The sequence below is a fragment of the Hemibagrus wyckioides genome, linkage group LG07 (assembly GCF_019097595.1).
Source record: "Hemibagrus wyckioides isolate EC202008001 linkage group LG07, SWU_Hwy_1.0, whole genome shotgun sequence".
NCBI lineage: Eukaryota > Metazoa > Chordata > Actinopteri > Siluriformes > Bagridae > Hemibagrus > Hemibagrus wyckioides.
In genome coordinates this window covers 26,316,480-26,336,660 of record NC_080716.1, presented here as the reverse complement: position 1 = coordinate 26,336,660, position 20,181 = coordinate 26,316,480, and the positions used below count along the sequence as shown (strand labels likewise).

At 39.9% G+C, this 20,181-nt stretch overlaps 1 protein-coding gene across 2 annotated transcripts; it reads left to right on the top strand.

The window, feature by feature from the left end:
• The first annotated feature begins 807 nt into the window (after positions 1 to 807).
• Positions 808 to 19,515, top strand: LOC131356422 (BTB/POZ domain-containing protein KCTD1). Of its 2 annotated transcripts, XM_058395447.1 has the most exons (6): positions 808 to 1,267; positions 8,816 to 8,889; positions 10,710 to 10,888; positions 14,343 to 14,487; positions 15,976 to 16,281; positions 18,496 to 19,515. In XM_058395447.1, the coding sequence occupies exons 3-6, from the start codon at positions 10,725 to 10,727 to the stop codon at positions 18,652 to 18,654; spliced, it is 774 nt and encodes a 257-aa protein (XP_058251430.1). In that variant the 5' UTR covers positions 808 to 1,267; positions 8,816 to 8,889; positions 10,710 to 10,724; the 3' UTR covers positions 18,655 to 19,515. The 2 variants fall into 2 exon arrangements, with proteins under 2 accessions (XP_058251430.1, XP_058251429.1); XM_058395446.1 differs by lacking the exon at positions 8,816 to 8,889 and having other exon boundaries at positions 811 to 1,267; positions 18,496 to 19,513.
• Positions 19,516 to 20,181: the final 666 nt, after the last annotated feature.

Here is a 20,181-nt window from a genome sequence, read left to right as displayed (position 1 = left end):
ATTGCTTTGACCAGGGCCTCCAAAAAAACCCTGCTCCAGGGGCACTATTAATAATATTAATAATAATTTGACCATACAAGCTTGACTATTCTGCTCTGTTTATTGCCATAACTCCAAATACTTTTCTTTGAGGGTTCCATCGATAGGTTTTTGAAAGAGAAACTAGATGAACCTTTTTTTTCCTTAAACATTCTGGTTCCTATGAAACTCTTCACTGGGTTCAAAGCGTTCTCCAGATTTTTTTTTTTTGGACTATTGACATTGACCAGCAGGGGGCAAGAGAGTAAGGGAGAAATGGGAGAGAGAGAGAGAGAGAGAGAGAGAGAGGATGGAGGGGTTGAGGGTGGATGTAGTGAAACAGATCTGATGGACTGAGAGTGAGATAATGAACTTCTCCATCCTGTCATTCTCTATTTATGTCTAAGAAAAAATGCACCACTGCATTTGTAATTTATTTAAACAGATGAAATGAAAGTCAGTCTCTCTCTCTCTCTCTCTCTCTCTCTCTGTTTCCGTGCGCACTCTTGAAAGCTTTTTTGGTCTCAATCTTCTCAAACGGTGTTTTAACCGATTTGGGGTTTTCACCGAGCTACATATTTTTTTCCCTTTAATCAAAAAGACTGACTGCGACTATAATTATAATCATCTGCCACACTTTTTCCTCTCTGGCCCTGAAACTCTCCATCCATTTTGCGGTTAATCGCCTGCGGCAACGCGGCATCCAAACTAATCATGGCGATTAAAATCGGCTTTGCTGCGGGAAAGAAGGAGGAGGAGGAGGAGGAGGAAGAAGAAGAAGAAGAAGGAGAAGAAGAGGAGGAGGAGGAGGGCAAACACGGGCAAGTCGTAGGCAGACAGGCACGCAGGGGAAAAACCAGCGGTGTCTTTAAGCCATTTAGCGTTCAAATATACAATATACAAAAAAAGGTCTGCTCTGCGTCCAGCCTGCGCTGACCGGTCGCCAGGAGTGGTTTTTTTTTTCCTTTGGTATTCTTTCAGGGCGTGCTCAGAGACATGAGCTAATAGCTAATTGTATCCTGCACTACTTTTTCTTTTTTTTTTTTTTTTTTTTTTTTGCCTGGAGGGGTTTCGGAGCCCCGGAGCGACTCTCCCTCCGTATTAGTGCTCCGTGTTTCTCCGGCACGCTGCTGCATTTCTCACCGGCGCGGCGCGGGCAGCGGAGGCACCAGCGCGCAGGGCCGACAACAAGCAAAAACGGAGGAAAGAAACGGGTGCAGAAAGAAAAACTTTTTTCCCCATGTTTCAGGTAAGGGGGGTATTTGTTTGCTTTCGCTTGGACGCGATTGAAGCTGGAAGGCGCGGTCGCTTTTACGCATGTGCCGCGCGCGGTACTTCGAACGCGACAAAAAACATCATTTAACCACTTCCTGCTTCTCTCAACCGGATCTTTGCTTGCGACTTTTTTGTTTTTGACGGGGAAAACGGTTTTTAAAAAAATCACGCGCGCACCCGCGTCGTTTCCACCGCGTTTATTAGTTTAACCGCGCGCCTGCGTCTTAAATCACTTACTCCCATACTAAGTAGTACACAAACGGGAACGGTTCAGGCTCCTGTAATCACCATAGGTGGCGTAAAGACTTTAATGCGCAGCTTCTCGTGTTTGGAGCCACTTTGGACCATGTGCCAGTCCGTAACTGGGCTCCGGTTCACTCCGGACGCGTAAAAGGCGGCACTGTGGGGCTCTCGAGCCCGGGGGCGCGCGCTCTTGTTTTCCGCCGCTGCTCCTCCGCTCAATCGCTGCTTTTGTGCTCGTAGAAACGACACTTTCTTTTCTCCAGACATTAAATTGATCCGTAGGTACACTTGCAATACTGTAAATGATCAATGTGTGTGTGTGTGTTTGTGTGTGGTTTCCTAGATGAGCACAAGGAATAGAAATAAATAGAAATGAGTAGTTATTGAAACTTTGAATATGAGAGAACTTTTACCACTTCATCCAGAGCATTTCGTCCTGATTTCCACTCTTCCTGTACACTCTCAAAAATCAAAGGTTCCTCTATAATCGTTCTCAGATCTGTCTCTAATGTGCCCTCAGGGGAAGCTTATTGAAATACATATGCTTGACATATGTCTCCTGTCTCAAAATTTCATTGAAATTAGTGTCCTTTTAAGACCTGTTTATTCATCAGCAGCAGATCCTGGAGGATTTTTTTTTTCTCCAGATTTCTAGTTTTCCTATTCACTCTAAAATCAAAGGTTCCTGGCAGATCTTTAATGGGCTTTCCAGATTGTCTCCCTGGCAGAGCCTGTTAAAGTGCCTCCAGGAACCTTAGTGAGACAGAAATAGTTCTTTAAAGGACACAAATTTTTAGCAGAAGCCCCGCAGAATTAGGATTTCCTTATTTCCAGCCCACACACTGAACATCACTACTGGTTCTATTTATTGGATTCTTAATGAAAAGTGTGTTTCCTTTTTTAAAAACCATTTCTGTGAGTTTACTGGAATGGGTTTTCAATTTAGTTTTATTTGTATCACACTTTTGAGAATGGACATTGTGTCAAAGCAGCTTTACATGTATAAAATTTTGTTTACAATATTGTATTATTGGTGGAACCTTTAAAATGATTTATAAACATAAATAATTCCTAAAAGGACACTGATTTTTAACAGAACCCCAGCAGTAGCAGGATTTGAACCATATAAGAACCATTTATGTTGTGGTGGAAGATCTTCTGGAAGATTCTGGAAGATCATTCATCGGTTCAACAGATTTTTTTCAAAATTTCTATTTCAGTGATGATTCCCGAAAATCTTATAGAGTTTCTCTTGATTTTTTCATTTATATTTCAGTGAAAGTTCTTTTAGGGGTTCTCCAGAATGTCTTACTGCCAAAACCCTGAAAAGTACCTCCTGGAAGCTTACTGAAGCATAGATGTTATTGAAGTTTTCAGTTTCTGAGGTTCCTGGAAGATGGTTAATAGGTTTTCCAATAGGTCTCTCTGGCAGAACCCGTAAAAGTGCCACCAGAAACCATATTAGTGGCAAATTAATGTCTTTTTTAAGACCAAATTATGTGTCATCATTGATCCTGGAAAAATTTTGTAGTTGTTTTCTAGATTGCTTTCATATAGACTCGAAAATGAAACGTTTCTGGAAGATTTTAATGGGTTATCCAGATTGTTTCCTTGGCAGAACCCATAAAAGTGACATCAGGATTCTTACAGAAGCATAAATATTTCTTTAAAGAATCCCCAGTAGAACCAGTATTTTCCCTCATTTCCAGCACACGATGAATGCCAGCACTGGTTCTCATGGGGTTCCTTTAAAAACCATTGCCTCCCAGAATGATGACATATTATATAATGAGACACATTATATTTTTTAAATGACTTCAATAAGAACCTAAAACGCTTTTATTAGAGCCTGTATTCACATCGTGTGCTGGAGCCGAGAGAAATCATTTGACCTTACAGCTTCCCTTTTCCTTCATACGAGTTATTATTCTTTAAGGTCAAAGTCTATACATTAGCATTATGTAAAGTGAACTCTATTTACTGTTTCTGATCACTGCCTCACGGCCTTTAATGTTATTAAATTCTGTAATATGACTCACAGCCCGTAATGTTATTTAATTCCTCTTTTCCCCCTCAGGCTGCTGAGTCAGTCGTAACCTACAGACATACAGTCTTATGAGTGATTATTTTTGGGTGCTGCCAGACTTGGAGCAGATTCACTGCGGACGAGCTGAGTGTAGATTTGGTGTCCTGTAGGTGCGATTTGCATTACACCTAACGTGATTACAGAGCCTATAGTGTTGAAGTCTCTCTGTTTATAGTAGGCGGTGCACTAGAGGGTGCTGTTATCACCGCAGCTCGATACACCGATCCCAGTCCTGCCCCTGGAGCAGCACACGCTAGCATTATAGAACTGGCTTGATCGTTCCTTTAAAACAGCGGTATTAAGGGTATATATAGAACACAATGCTCTTTTGGTTTGTCCCTGAGGTGGAACAATGGGGTTTTTCTTCCCTCTTTCCAAAGACGATTCCAAAAAAGAAGAACTACACTTGAGGAACATTTTTTAGCATACTGAGTGAACAAGCTGGACTGTTCTTAATATTCAGAGTAGTAGCAGTACTAATAATAGAGCAGTAATAGAGCGGTGGTAGTAGTAATAGTAGTAGTAGCAATATCAGTAGTAATAGTAATAGTGGGCAGTGGTAGCTCAAGTGGTTAAGGCTCTGTAGTGGGGTTTAAGCCCCAGCATCGCCAAGATGACATTGTTGGCCCCTGAGCAAGGCCCTTAACCCTCTCTTTTACGGCTGACCCGGCACTCTGAAGGAATTTCACTGTGCTGTAATGTGACAATTAAAGGCTTTTATATTCTTCTAGTGATAGCAGTAGTAGTAATAGTAGTACTAGCAACTGTAGCAGAATTCGTAGTAGCAGTATTAGAAGTACTAGCATTTGTAGTTGTAGCAACAGTAGTGGTAGTAATAGTATTAGCTGCAGCAGCAGTAGAAGTAATGCTAGCAGTAGCAGTAGTGGTAATAGTACTAGCAGTAGTAGTAGAAGTAATAAGTTAAGTAGCCTTCATTTGTCATATGTAAATTACTGCACAGTGAAATTCTTTCTTCGAATATCCCACTCTCGGAGGTTGGGGTCAGAGAGGCAGGGTCAGCCATGATGCAGCGCCCCTGGAGCAGAGGGGAGGTTGGGGACCTTGCTCAAGGCACCTTGGCAGTGCTGGTGCTTGAACCCTGATCTTCCGATCAAGGACCCAGAGACGTTGATTGCTTAAAGCGTTGATGGCCGGCCATGTTGGGGGCCTTGCTCACAGACCCAGTGGTGGCAGCTTAGAAGTGCTGGGGACCCGATCTTCCAATCAATACCCAGAACCTTAACCAACTGAGCTACCACCACCCCCATACTATACCATAAACCCCATAATACTAGCAGTAGCAAATAGCCTTTATTTGTCACATATACATTACAGCACAGTGAAATTTTTTCTTTACATATCCCATCCTTGGAGGTTGGGGTCAGAACATAGGGTCAACCATGATACAGCACCCCTGGAGCAGAGAAGGTTAAGGGCCTTGCTCAAGGGCCCAACAGTGGCAACTTGGCAGTGCTGGGGCTTGAACCCCCGATCTTCTGGTCAACAACCAGGAGCCTTAACCACAGTACAGTACAGTAGTAGGCGCCTTAGTAGTTGTGTTAGTAGTAGTAACAGTCGCAGCAGTAGCAGTAGTAAAATATTTTAGATTTATTACAATGTAAAATGTTAAATGATTCAAACTCTTTCGTGCCCTGATTTAGAGATGGAGGAGGTATCACCTGAGTGTGTAGAGTGTGTACTATCAGCACTCCAGCACTCCAACACAGTTACATTTCTGTTTCGAACACATTCATCGACTTTTTCTTGTTACTTCCCCTTGGGTGGATCTCTGCTGGAGCTCTGTTAATGCTTTATCAGCCTGAGAGAAGTTTGTTAGAGGAAATTTTTAGCTCAAAATCACTAGAACCCAGAAGGAACTGAAATCTGATTTGTTTCATTTGCTGGGTTTTTGCATCTGAGGTAACTTCATGAAGTGAATTTGTAGTTAAGTTTAGTTGAGTAGACTTTCATACAGCCGTCCCATTTATATACAGAAACACAGTTTCCACTCCTCTATACTGTATACTCTTCCATTTGTGCTTCAACACACTTCGAAGTAAAGTCAACAAGGGCATGTTGAAGACGACATTAAAACAGGGACAGAAATGAACTTTTGTGAGATATCAGTAGGGCTGGACAATATGATATTATGACAATACAGCAGAACCTTGACATACAAATTTAATTCATTTTGGAGTTCTTAAGATGAAAATGTGTATTGTGAAACGACTTTTCCCATAAGAAATAATGTAAATGCAGATAATCCGTTCCAACCACCCAAAAATATTAGCAATATTGCCAATACGAAGCGTATGGAACTGTATGGCTGCTTACAAAGAACTGACCCCAAGCCATTCCATGTCAAGGCTCCTTACAGGAAGTCATGCCACCAAGCTTGGGCTAAAAATAGAACAGAGCACCCACGCCACCAATCTGTCAACAAAAAAAATGGCCCAAAACACATTGGTATTGTGGGTTAAACTAGCTTCGGTTGGCTTCTCTTGGCTTTTTTCACCAATGCATACAAGTTTTGAACGGATCCCGGCGCAACTTAGTTGGCGTTCGGTTCGTTCCTGTGACGAAAATGCTTCGTTGCTGATGCAAATCTCTTGCAAAATTTAAATTCTTAATGCAATTTTCGAAAAGGCAGAGCATTCGTTTGCCGAGGTTCCACTGTATAATAATTATATTGTGATAAATTAGGTTGCAGTATGCTTTTCTCAGATATCATAGATAGATATATCTCTAAAGATTTTAAATCTTAACACCCTTTTCAGTGTTTTTTTTTAAGATATTAAAAAGATGAGAAATTAGTTTCTTAATAATAAATAAACATGTTATACATGTGTTTATTATGGAAATAAATGTTCTAAATGTATTCATTATTAACAAATAAATGTGATGTACATTTGTTTATTTATAATAATCTGTTTTATAATATAATAAATTATCTCTTTTTCATTTACTTTTTTTAAAAAAAAAGAATGTATTGCATTTTTTTTTTAAATCTTTATTTATTTATTTAAACATCTTAAATTATATTTTGTAGCCTTCAAAAAAATCCTGATTTAACTTCTTTTTTTTTTTTCTAAACAAGTTCGTCTGCTCCTAAATATCGGTACTAACTGATTATAGTTCCTCACATTGCCAAGTAAATATTTAGACACAAAATAAGGAGGAAAACTACAAAACTGGAACATTATCAAAACTTCAAGACAGACAGTCTTCAGCTTCAGAGATGAAGATAAGCGATGACAAAAGGCATCAGGCTGCACATTTTTCTTTTCCTCTCTTGGTCTTTTCGACCAGATGATCCTCCTGTTCAGCGCCTCTGGTTAATCTTTACATTTGTCAGACATCATATATTTCCTGCAGGTTCGTGTACAATCGGGTCGTATACAATAACTCTCTCTGAGTCATCATTTCTCCAAGCTATTTTTATTTATTTTGAAAAAAATGACTCATATTGGGAATATTATTGGATGAACTTTGATTTCGTTTTAATCTTCATTTCCCTCAGCTGTCTATTTACTCAAAAGCAATTTGGGAAAAATGGAGAAGATTTAAAGGTCTGTGGAATGTGACAATATTTGTGAAATGCACAGCTAAACATACAGGTATTTATACAGTAAAACCTTACACAGGGACTCGTACCACAGACGTGCCACACTAGGTCCAGTTTCTGCAACTTATCCTCCGTCCTGAAGACTGTTTTTTTCCTCTATGGGAAACTTTATACACACTGGCACTGGAGACTCCTTCCCTAAAATATTAAACATTTCATACCATATAAATCATACACAACACCCACTCCCTCAGAAAGATTACTGCACAGTACAAATTCTATGTCACACTAAAATTTCTGCTCTTTATTCACTCAAATTTATTCAATTTAAAAGCCAATACATCGTTGCTTATTTTATTACTTTTCAAAAAAAAATATTTATATTTTTCCCCTATTTTAGAGTTTATTCTATTTTTATTTCAACTCTATTTTTATTCGATTTTTTTATTCTTGCTTTTATGGCAAGGACAGCTCTTCTATGACAGTCATACTGTGCATTTTTGTGTTTCAGAAATAAAGTTTTGAACTTTGAATTTCTTTCGTTGTCAAATACCAGCTTGTTGTTGTCATACAAGTCGTTGTGTACGCTGTGACTGGAGAAATATCCATTCGATTATATTGCTGTGCATTTCAGATTTATTGGCATTTTTCTGCTATGAGGAAAGGAAAGAACTGCACATTAATAATACATTATAGAAAGATCATTTATACTAGGAGTTAAACGATTGTATTCTCCTGACCAAGCCAGCTTTTTTTTTAGAATGAATCAAATTATTATTGATTATTCTAATATGATAGTATGTTAAAGATTATTGACGTATAAATAGGGTAGCAAGATGATTTACCTCTAACTAGAATATTAAATGATCTCTATTCCATCGGCAGTGGAAGAGGAACAGCACAAAAGTGAGGCTTCGAATTGAGTCGTTTGACTGATTCGAATCATCAGATAATGAATTGTCTATCTGAGGTGTACACTTCTGTTTAGTTCTTGAATACTGGTCAAAAACGTTTTTTCCATTTTTGATCTGATAAAGATGGTTCATCCTTCACCAAGATGAGGATGAGTCTGGTTCTTCTTAAGGTTTATTCCTCATATCTTATTTCTCAGGTAGTTTTTCTTCACCACTATCACCTCTGGCTTGCTCATTAAGGATACATTTAAAACGGATCCTTTTTATCCTGAATTTATATATTTCTCTAAAGCTAATTAGTCTCAGAGTCCATTGATAAACACTACACAGTTAAAATCGAATGTTTATAGTGTTGACCATCATAATAACTGCATGTTAACTGTTAGTATTGTAGCTGCCATATGTTACTATGAACAGATTGTTCTGTCTTGATTGTGTAACTGTGAGCATTGTTTATTTATTATCCACAACAATGCCCCGTCAAACATGTCCACATACCTGCTATGATGTTTTCAAATGAATAAAATTCTCACATGCCCGTTTGAGGTGTCCTGTTCTCTCATGTCCTTATGAGGTGTTCTCCAGTGTCCAAAAACATGCCCATAGATAGATTGGCTACTCTGAATTGCCCCGAGGTGTGGATGAGTGTAAAAGTGTGTGTACATGGTGACCTTGTGATCGACTGTCCTTTTCCCTGTCCCTGTCCCATCCAAGGTGTATTCCAGGCTCATGCATAGTGTCCCCAGGACAGGCTCTGGATACACCACGACCTTGAGCGGGATAAATCGGTTAGTAAAGATGAATAAACTGATGTGTGAAAACCTTTGCTCTCTTGTTTTTAAAATGCGAACGTTGTTGTGCCTCACTCACTAACTTGAAGTGACAGTGTTCCCTACTTCACTCTCTACCTGTCTATGCCATCTCTCTCTCTCACACACACAGACACACACAGTAAGAGTGCAGGATGTAAGTGAAATAGTGAAGAAACACATTATCTGTGTAGTGAGTGTGATCCCATTCCTTGTTCCTGCAGCTTAACTCAGGTCTGTGTTTTGAAGAGCAGCAGTGTGTCCCCCTGAGGCATCCCTGGCAAACTCTCCTGATCTCTCTACTCTCTCTCTCTCCTTCTCACACACATACACACACACACACACACACTGCATTTCTTAAGCGACGCGTGGCTTCTGATGGAGCTCTCTCTTATCAGCAGCAGCACAAATGCAATGCAAATGGAGCCGTGGTAGCTGAAGGCCTTCACTCTGAGGCAGGCTTAATTGGTAAAGAGGGAGGAATGAAGGTGTGAAAACGACACCACCAACCACATGGAAATATCAAAATATGGAAGCTCTGTTTTATTTTTTTAGTAATTGTAACAGCTGCACTATCATTTTTCTTTTCATTGAGAAAGAGAGGCAAAGTGACCTGCAAAGTGTCTTTATTCATCGTGTCGCTAATGTAACCGCATATTTAGAAGTGGGTCAGGGACACCTCACACATGGAGGTCTTTCTCAGCATCTGCTCTGATTAACATTTCTGTTCAGAAGCACAGAGAGATTCCTATTCACTATTGCACAGGATAACATACCTCTGTTACATTTTAAATAAAAAAATGAGGACCCAAAAGGCACTACATAGATCTTATATTAATATTAAACAGGTTTATTCTAATGCATTGTCGTTTCTATAGTAACAAGGCAAGAATGGACTGGTATGGTGGCTGCTCTATATCGTTATTAAACAATGTACGTTGTTAATATGAGGTTTTCTGTAGATGTTTATGTCTCAGCATCATGTCAAGCTATTGTTTTTTTTCTCTCTCTCCTGCTAAATTCATAAGAGAGAATGAAAGAGAATCTAGAAAGAAAGCAGATGTTCAAATATTTATAGCCGTCATAGCATAAGTGAGACTGAGTGAGATTTTCCACAGCATTAAAACATAACTGTGAAGGATAAAAATACAACAGAATTCTTTATTAAGTAGAATTTTCTAGCAATGACAGAGAGCTGATAAGATAAAACACTTAGGGAGTGTTTATAGGTGAAACAGCAACTCTGCTGAGTCATCACTGTGTTGATTCATTTCCTGTAACAGGAGCTCCTTTATTCCCTACTAATATAATTCCATCTCATCCTACATTAAGATACATCATAAATTGGATAAAGAAAACACGACTCATTTTATATATCTATATATCTGATTGTCGTCTCCGTAACCTTCCAGCTTCCGGCGACAAGATGTCGATTTGTTCGTGTTTAAAGATGATAATCGGTCACACCGTGTCCTAAACCTGCAGCAGAAATGTACAGAAAATATGTTGCTTGATATCTTGATGTGTTTTTGTTGCTTGTAATGTTGACGAATCATTTTGTGTTCATCATTTACATTACATTTTATCCAGAGTGACTTAAATACATCTTATTTTTATATAAGCACTTGAGGGTTAGGGGCCTTGCTTAAGGGCCCAGAGGAAGCAGCTTGGCTTGTGAAAATCTGTAATAATTCCAGTTACCTGCTGAAACAAATCTCTCAGTTTTCATTCAAACCCTATCAACATTCCTGAGAAATCCATTTGGTCATTTGTTTTTCTGTTGTTTTGTCGTTCGAAAGGACAACCGCTCCAGCATGTCCAGGCCGATGATCACCAGGTCTCCAGCGTCACCTCTAAGTAATCAGGGCATCCCAACGCCAGCACAGCTCACCAAGTCCAACGCACCTGTGCACATCGACGTGGGCGGCCACATGTACACCAGCAGCCTCGCCACTCTCACCAAGTACCCTGAGTCCAGGTGAGGCTCCAGTCTCTTATTAGAAAGTGTTTTTTTACATCAAGATCGAACACTTAAGGTTCTGGGTGGTTGATTGGAAGGTCAGGGGTTCAAGCCCCAGCACCACCAAGCTGTCACTGCTGGACCCTTTCTGCTCCAGGGTGCTGTATAATGGCTGACCCTGTGCTCTGACCCCAACTTCCTAATCTGGGATATGTAAAGAGGTTGAAGTTTCACTGTGCTCTAATGTATATGTCACAAATAGACTTCTTCATTGGTGTTTAGCATTTACATTACTATGCTTTTTGAGTTCCTTGAGCTGTCCTACTCACATCTCACTAGGGGTTTCCTATGGGTGCTTTGGTTTTTTCCTACTTAAAACATTCTCGGAACTGAATTCGCTACAAAATTGACCCTAGGTGTGAATGAGTGTGTACATAGTGCCCTGGAATCCAGTATTCCCAGGATCGACTTCGGATCCGCCATGATACACCATAGTTTGGTTTTAAGAAACCTTGGATCAGGGCTTCACTTTTTTATCTTGGATTATGGCTTCGCCGTTTAACTTTCTTTCCTTATATATTTTAAACAGTATAAAACGAAACTAGCAAACGATAAAGGGGTGAAGATCCTTTTTAGAGTGTGGGATGACTCGCATATGAAATGGATACGATGCGTTCTCCTGTCGGTCTCATTAACTCTTGTCAGCTTGACGTCATCCCACTGTAGCGCCGTGTCACAACACATTTATCAGACACCGACGCCGTACACTCTCACATGCAGCCTGGACACTCACTGCTCAACGTCATTCCATTTGAAGGTGACCTGCGGAAAACAGTTCATCAATCATATTTTAAAGCATCGTTGCAGTTCCAGCAGCAGCTAAACTTGTTATTCCTGCTGTAAAAACTACAGCACTGTGCACTACAGTAACTGGCTAAAATGTCTAAATTGCTTTTAAAGCCATGAGGCAGTATAAGTAGTCTTTTGTAAATTGCTTCCACTCCATCCAAATGCATCAACTGAGGTTTTTTGGTATGCCTGTTAGTTTTTGCTGGAAATGGTTTAACCCACAGAAAACATTTCTACACAAACAAAAAGGAGATTGTGTGCAGCCGTAGCAGGCCGCAGGATACGATATCCATCTGGAGGCTGGGAGCCGAAGCGCTCAGGCCAGACCGCAAGCCCAGTGCCGAGGCCAGGGGCCACTTCCTCAACCAGATGGCCCTTGTACCCCCTTTCACACTGAGGGTCTACCAGTTTAATCAGATTTTTTTCTGTAAAAAAAAATAGGTTTTTATAGTATTATTTAGATATTTTTTGCTTAGTTAAGTAAGTCAAGTCAAGCAGGTTTATTGCCATTAAACTATGTAGTTTCTCCAGGAACAGTACACAAGACATCATGGTAAAATAATCAACAACTGGGTGTCAAAGTAATTGCAAAGTGTTTTATTCTTCTTATACGACAGAATTTAACTTTCATATTTATTCATTTAGCAGACACTTTTATCCAAAGTAGAGGTGTAAGATCATGGTTTGGACAAGTCAGGGGTTAGTTCTCAGAAGACATCTTTATTTGTCGCATATAGTTTACTGCACAGTGAAATTCTTTTCTTTGTATATGCCAGCTTAGGAAGTTGGGGTCAGAGCACAGGGTCAGCCATGATACAGCACGCCTGGAGCATAGAGAGGGTTAATTGCTCAAGGACCCAATAGTAACAGCTTGGCAGTGTTTGAGCTTGAACCCCCAACCTTCCAATCAGTAACCCAGAACCTCAAGCATTTGAACCACTAGATGGGTCTTTAGTCATTTTTTAAAGATGGTGACAGATTCTGCTGTCTGGATTGAGATTTGAAAGTTCATTCCAACATTAAGGGACAGTCAGTTTGAAAGTTCTGGAAAGGGACCTCATGCCTTCCTGAGTAGGCACTACTAAGCATTGGTTATTAACAGAGCCGATGAAGGTTGCTGAAGGGAACATAAACCTCAAGGAGGTAGGGGTTGAGGTAGGGGTGCTGTTCAAGACAAAGGTTTTTTACATGTGCATCAAGGCCTTGATACGAACAGATATAGGATGCCAGTGGAGAGAGATGAAAAGGGTTGTGATGTGGGTCCAGTTTGCCAATTATTAAATAAAAAATTTTTTTATTCACTTACATTAAATATTGTGGAATGCATAAAACAAGTTATTTCTTGCCTAAACAGGACCAAAAGTACCAAAAAAGGAAAGTCCATGTGAACTCTAGAAACACATTGCAAACACCCAAGCCTGTGATTGGTGAAAAGAAACAAGGTGTGGCCAAGCCTATTCAGTCCAAGTATCAAATAGGTTTTGCTAAACTCACTGTTATCGACCTTAATGTATTTCATATTGCCACCTTTGTCTTATTTCCTTTCCCTTGTGTTGTTGCAAATATGGAATAGGCATTTGGCAGATGTCCTTATCCAGAGCCACTTACATTTATCTCTTTTGTACAACTAAGCAGTTGGGGGTTAAGGGCCCACAAGTGGTAGCTTGGTGGCCCTGAGATCTGAACTTACAACCTTACAAGCAGCAGTCCAACATCTTAATCACTGAGCTACCACTTCCCTCACTTCTTCTTCTTCCTCATGTTCCAGGACTAGTTTATGTACTTGCGGTAACTTCCGCATTGCTGTCTGTGCTTTCAGCACTATGCAGACAGCATTGCTCTTCCTGTAGACATGAAATTTTAAAAGCACCACCTACAGAACTGGATCACTTGTATATAAAGACCAATACCAAACCCGCAGAGAGAACGTGCAATTATAAGCTTACTGTGTTGCTTATTCATTGTACTTTTGTTAATTTTGTCTCCATGGTGTAGTTTTCTTCTGGTCAGTCAGCAACAGGTCATCAACCTCAATCAGTCTATGCAGAAAAAATGAATACATTCATTTATTGGTATCAGTAACAGCTTAATCCTTGTAACAGCTTTATCCGGAACCTATCCCAGGAACTCTGGGGGGGATAGATAGGTAGGTAGGTAGGTAGGTAGGTAGATAGATAGATAGATAGATAGATAGATAGATAGATAGATAGATAGATAGATAGATAGATAGATAGATAGATAGATAGATAGATAGATAGATAGATAGATAGACAGATAGATAGATCACCAAGGGAATCCTTTTTGGCAAGTAAACTGGTGAACCTGGAAGAAAACCCATGCTACCAAGCACAGAACATGCAAAACTTTACACAGCCCGCACCCCATGCTCAGGATTAAACCAAGGACCCTGCAGCTATGAGGTGGCCACACCACCTGCTACACCAACCAAAAAAATAATACAAAATACCCACATATCACCTTGAATGGAGGAGTTTTTAATTGACCACAAAACCTGAGTCTGATACTCTTGATTGCAATGGTGAAATTATTTAGCAATTTCTTTTTAACCATCTCTCTCTCCATCTCTCTCTCTCTCTCTCTATCTCTCTCTCACTCTGAGCAGAATTGGCCGTCTTTTTGATGGCACAGAGCCCATTGTTCTGGACAGCCTGAAGCAGCACTACTTCATCGACAGAGACGGTCACATGTTCCGCTACATCCTCAACTTCCTCAGGACGTCCAAGCTCCTCATCCCTGACGACTTCAAAGTGAGTGAGAGAGATAGACAGAGAGAGATAGAGAGAATGAGATCTGGGGTCAATGAAGTGTCCCCATCATATATATTATCTAAAGCTTTGCTTCCACTGATGGATGCAGCCATTACGACGGTAGCTGATGTCAGACGTTGCAATCTACCGAGCAGGATGCACAGATGGTGGGAACAAGCTTTTGTGGGCTGGAATTTGCTGAACAGAACGTAGCCATTGAGACAATATGTATGCATCGACGCACAAGTGTTCTGTAATCAGACGTGCACATTACTGCCTTTGTTCTGGCCATAAAACGCATTTGCATTCCATTGGCCTGCTCTTGTGTGTCATTTGGCCCTTAATTACAAATTTGCCTTGGGAGAAAACAAATAATCCCATTATCTGATGGTCTGTCCATGGGGAAACTATGTCAGCTAAAATAAGCAAAGACTCCAGAGTGGCTCCAGTTCACAGAAAGGCTACATTTATTCAGAAATTCTTGGAGAGTAACTGGCTATTCGGTTGTTGTTTAATCACCTCACAATTACCTCCTTAGTGGTTTTCATGTGTGTTGTTGCAGAGCATGTTGCTGATTGGATAAATTCTCTAATCTGATTGGTTAGTAGTTCCAGCTGCAAAGCAATTGTTTCTAATTTGTTAGCATTTCTATAGAAACAGCGATTCTACAGCATAATCTTAAAAGACGTATAATAAATGTGCCGTTTAACTGAGATGGAACAAGGTTAATAGTTACATAGGGTAAATACAGTGCCGTTTTCTATGAGGAGGCTTTTGGAAGGAGTCTCCAATGTAACAGGCAAAGGTAACACTATTGCTTTAAATCTTAAGGACAGGATTTTTGGTAAGACGCAATTATATTGGGAAAGGAAAGAAATAGGAAAAAGAAATGATTGTTTATAGCTTCTGTAATTCCATTTTTCTTTAGATGTCTTATAGTATTAACGTTATTTGTAACTATAAATCGAATTTAGACGGAATAACAAACGTCTTGAAGTCAATATTTTGGCTTGGAAATTACAAGCCAATTAGTGATTAGTGACAAAGTATTATTTATCTATGCATCATTTAGCCTCTATCACAAGCCTCAACAACTGTACAGAGTTTTAAGACCATGGGTTATACTGTGATCCAAAATGTCCTTGGCCATGTCCCAAATGACATACTATACACTATTTACTATGTACTCTACCATCTAGTGTATGGCGTTTAGAAGGGTAGTATCATCTACTTCTTCTTTTTCTTGGAATTTCCAGTCTGACCACTCTACTCACACTATTTGTGCTACAATACAGCATAGAATAGTGCACTATTATGTGATTTTTGGATGCATCTCTTGTGGCATGTTCTAAATTAGCAAACAAGCTGCACAGAACGTCTTTGATGTTAGATATTAAAAACGTCTTGTTGCTCTAACCAGGCTATAAGCCTTTTGTTCACTCATCTAAGATGTTATTGCTGATCGTGTCCGTCCTTGATTCCTTGCAGGACTTCAGTCTGTTGTACGAGGAGGCGCGGTATTTCCAGCTGCAGCCCATGCTAGTAGAGCTGGAGCGCTGGCGTCATGAGCGGGAGCTGAACCGAATCTCGTGTCCATGCGAGTGCGTAGTGGTGCGTGTGGCACCTGACCTGGGTGAACGCATCACTCTGAGTGGAGACAAGGCCCTTATCGAGGACATCTTCCCAGAGATCGGAGACGTCATGTGCAACTCGGTGAACGCTGGGTGGAACCACGACTCCACACACGTCATCCGCTTCCCGCTAAACGGCTACTGCCATCTCAACTCTGTGCAGGTAAGAACATGACCTCAATCTGTAATCAAACAGTTCATTATTGTCCTGCTGGATTATCCAATCAGAAAACTTTTCTGTAATGACACTTCCTGGTTGTCAGTTAACTCATTTATGGGTCAGTTATACATGAACTGAACTTCTGTTGCTGAAAATGACTTTCTACCGAAGAAATTAGTGAAAAAGAAAGCATTTGGAAAACAATATAGCTAAGCAACTTTGGGCTTCAAGCAACTGATGCTAGCTTGAAACACTGCTGTCCAAGCTACAACATTGTAGCCTAGCTATGTTTAATTAACATAGAAACAGTTGATTTTTTTGGCTTGGAATGTACATCTACCATAGTTTTACATCAGGAATTAAACTCATCAGTACAACATGATCATGTGATACTTGAGTAAGTCTGTCCTTTCCATCCTAGAGCTTAAGTTTCCTTCATGCCAACTTCCCTCCCGTGATTAATGACAAAAAGTACTATTTGTGGGCATTGTTTAGCCACTAACACAAGCCTCAACAACTGTGCAAAGGAAGCTTTTGGAAACGAATATAGCTAAGTAACTTCAGGCTTCAAGCAACTGATGCTAGCTTGAAACTTTTCTGTCCAAGCTGCAACATTGTAGCATTCTAGCTAACATTAGCTGATAGCTTGAGCTGTTTTGCCGCACTTTTGCTTAAACCTAAATTTTACCTCTATCTGTATTAGCTACATGACTAGTTGGCAAACGAACTTGTATGTCCTTCATTATTTAGCCCTGATTTTAGATGTACTTTTAAAAGTGCTGTTGTGAATTCAGATTTTCAACCCATTTGTTTAACCCACATTTGTTCGGTATGTAATTGCATTTTTTTTTTTTTTTGTATTAAGAAGTTCGGAGAGAGATTCTGTTTGGCTTGAGGACATGTTTCCACTGGGTTTAAATTGGTAAAAAAAAAAAGAAGAGGTGGGGGGGATTTTGTACCATTACTTTTAAGTTTTACACAGTATTAGGTTCTCTAGTGTTTTATATTTATTTTTAAATCATTTTATTTAATATTGCCTTCATCTGTATCCAAGGGACTGAGATGTGAAATTAACAGTAGCAGTACATAATGACATGCATATACACACACACACACACACACACACACACAAATGCTGGTAGGAAGTCCTCAGGCACAGCCCCTAATCCTGTTTGGTTATTAAAGTGAGCCCGCAGTGGATGCTGTATCTAGGGCTAATGGAGCCAGGGTATGTGTGTGTTTGTGTGTTTGTGTGTCTGGAGGGTGATGCAGAAGAGCGAGACCTTTGTAGTTTTGGCAGGGGGTTGCAGGCAGCCTGGAGCGACTGGAGGTTTGGGGGGTTGGAGGTTCAGGCTCTGAGATTTTGTGCTTCCATGCTGCACAGTCTCTACTCCCTGAGGCCTTTTGATGGAATGTGATGATTGTGGACCCACAAGGACATAGACAACACACACACACACTCATATAAAAGCACACAATCAACTGCTGGTAAATTCTGTATCAAGTCTCACCACTACATATATCATTAACCAATGGAAATAGCTTCCCCGAGCCCTGAAACTGACATCAGTATTCATTCTGAATGTTTGCACTTTACATTAAAGGGGCTGTTTGTAAGTTTAGAGCCCTCTGCTACAAGAGAAAAGCGTAATGCTGTGGAAACCATTGAGAAGACTTTAACACATCCAGGCTTCTTCAAACTTTCACAAGTTTCCTTTAAAGGAGAAGCAGCAGAGATGTGCCGCTACATTACAAATGGGGGGAGGAGCTTATTTCCAAGCAGGAAAAATGCGACAGATGCTTGACATTAAGAAACTTCAAAAAGATGCAACGCATTGCAATACTTTTCTAAGTAGACATGTTTAGTTTTCAAACGATTTACGAGTCAGGTAAACAAATCAGTATCAATCACTGTGTTATGTGTCATTACTTTTGTTCAGTTTCTTCAAATTAGCTTTCAAACTGAACCAGAAGTATGGAGCATATTCCAGAGCTGGAGTTTTTCAGTGTTTCAGTGCACACATTAAGAGTCTGTATTCATCTCTAGCATCTTTAAAATGATGTACTGTTTCTCTGAAGGTGGTTGGATGTGTCAAAGTTTTTCTGCATGTCTTAAGGCTCAGGTTGTGTGGTTATGTTGTGTGCAAACAGATGTATATTAATATAAGAGCATGTCATGTAAAGGTGTGTGTTTTTAACCGTCTCACTACATTGCAGGTCCTGGAGCGACTACAACAGCGCGGCTTCGAGATCGTGGGCTCCTGCGGCGGTGGCGTCGACTCGTCTCAGTTCAGCGAGTACGTCCTGCGGCGAGAGCTGCGGCGATCTCAGCGAGGACTCCAGACTAACCGGATAAAACAAGAACAGCTGGACTAGAACCCAACCCTAGAAACTGCCTCACAGACTTCCAAATAAAAATGGGCCATGAAGAGAAAAGACATTTCAGCAGTTGCCAAGCTGGTATCACTTGCGACACTTGAAATTTTTTTTTTTTTTTAAGGGAACTTGAGGAGGAAAGGTTTTTTTTGTTTGTTTTTGAAGATTTGACACATGACCTGTGATGACCTTTGGAAAGATCAGGACTGAATGAGGACCTTGTTGAAAACAGTGTCTCTTTCCATGCATTAAATTTCAAAGCAAACCTTCAGACATCCTGTTCTGTTTGCAGTGCTATATACAGTATATATATAAAAATATGCATATATTTTGCTATTTCATATAATTGACCCATGGATGTTGTTTCTTAATAATGTCATGCATAGGTTTATTCCAGATCTCAACACATAGTGTTTTTTCTTTTCCTTTTTTTCATATTATAACATACAAGCAAAGATTGTGTACTTTTGTTCACCTAAACACATCCTGATCATTTTCTGAAGTTGTTCATTGAAGACTGTTGTGTGATACATTTTACGTATGTATTTACTTTTTACTCAGTATGATTATAAGATTAATATGAAATGTATCAAAAAATTGCCAATTTTAAATGAGATAAAAAACGCCACTTATTTACTCTTAATTTATGATCGGATATGATGTTTATCTGCTATTTTCATTTGTAAGTATTTTTTTTTTCTCTCCCTGTCTCTTTGCCCTCAAACGTTTTTTGACTGAATTTGTAATTACATTAAATACAGGTTCCTTCTGAAGGCTGTCAAAACTGAGCAAGTCATTTCGGCGTCACGCCACATCACGTCCTGAATCACGAAGAATGTAGCAAGCAATTTAAATTAAATCCTCCAAAATTGTACCGTGCACCAGTCTTGTACTTATTGTACTTTGTCCAGGGAGAAAAATCTTTAATATTTGGTCAATATTGAAGCTTGAAAACTGCACATGTAGTTAGAAGAGAGACTTTGACATGTTTTCTGATTCCTACCTTCTTAAAGATGTCCCCTGTATAATAGAGAAAGACTATGCTATAGTTTTCTCCAAATGGACACACACATAACTACCTAAGTGTTTCCTTGACTGAGCCTTTTTTTCGCAGAAAACAGTTTATTATACTTAGCACCAACATTTTCATTTGACTGACACATTTGTCCAAAGGTATTAGCTTGTCCACAACCTCTGTCTGTTCAATCATTCATTCATTGCTACAGGGTCTCTGATTTGAGTCTGATGTCCTCAAATCCCTATTGGGAAGTTCTGCAAGACTTGTTCTGCTGCTCTTCCTCCACTGGCTTCCATCAGATTTACAATGCTGATGTTTGCCTACAAAGCTAAAAACATACCAGCATCCTCTTACCTCAAAGCACTTCTCACACTCCGCATTGCACCACCCTCCATCAGATCCTCCAGCATCATCTGCTCGACTGGTCCCACCGTCTCTCAGGGTACGGGGAAGGTACAGTACGCATCAAGACTCTTCTCTGTTCTGGCTTCGAGGTGGTGGAACAAACT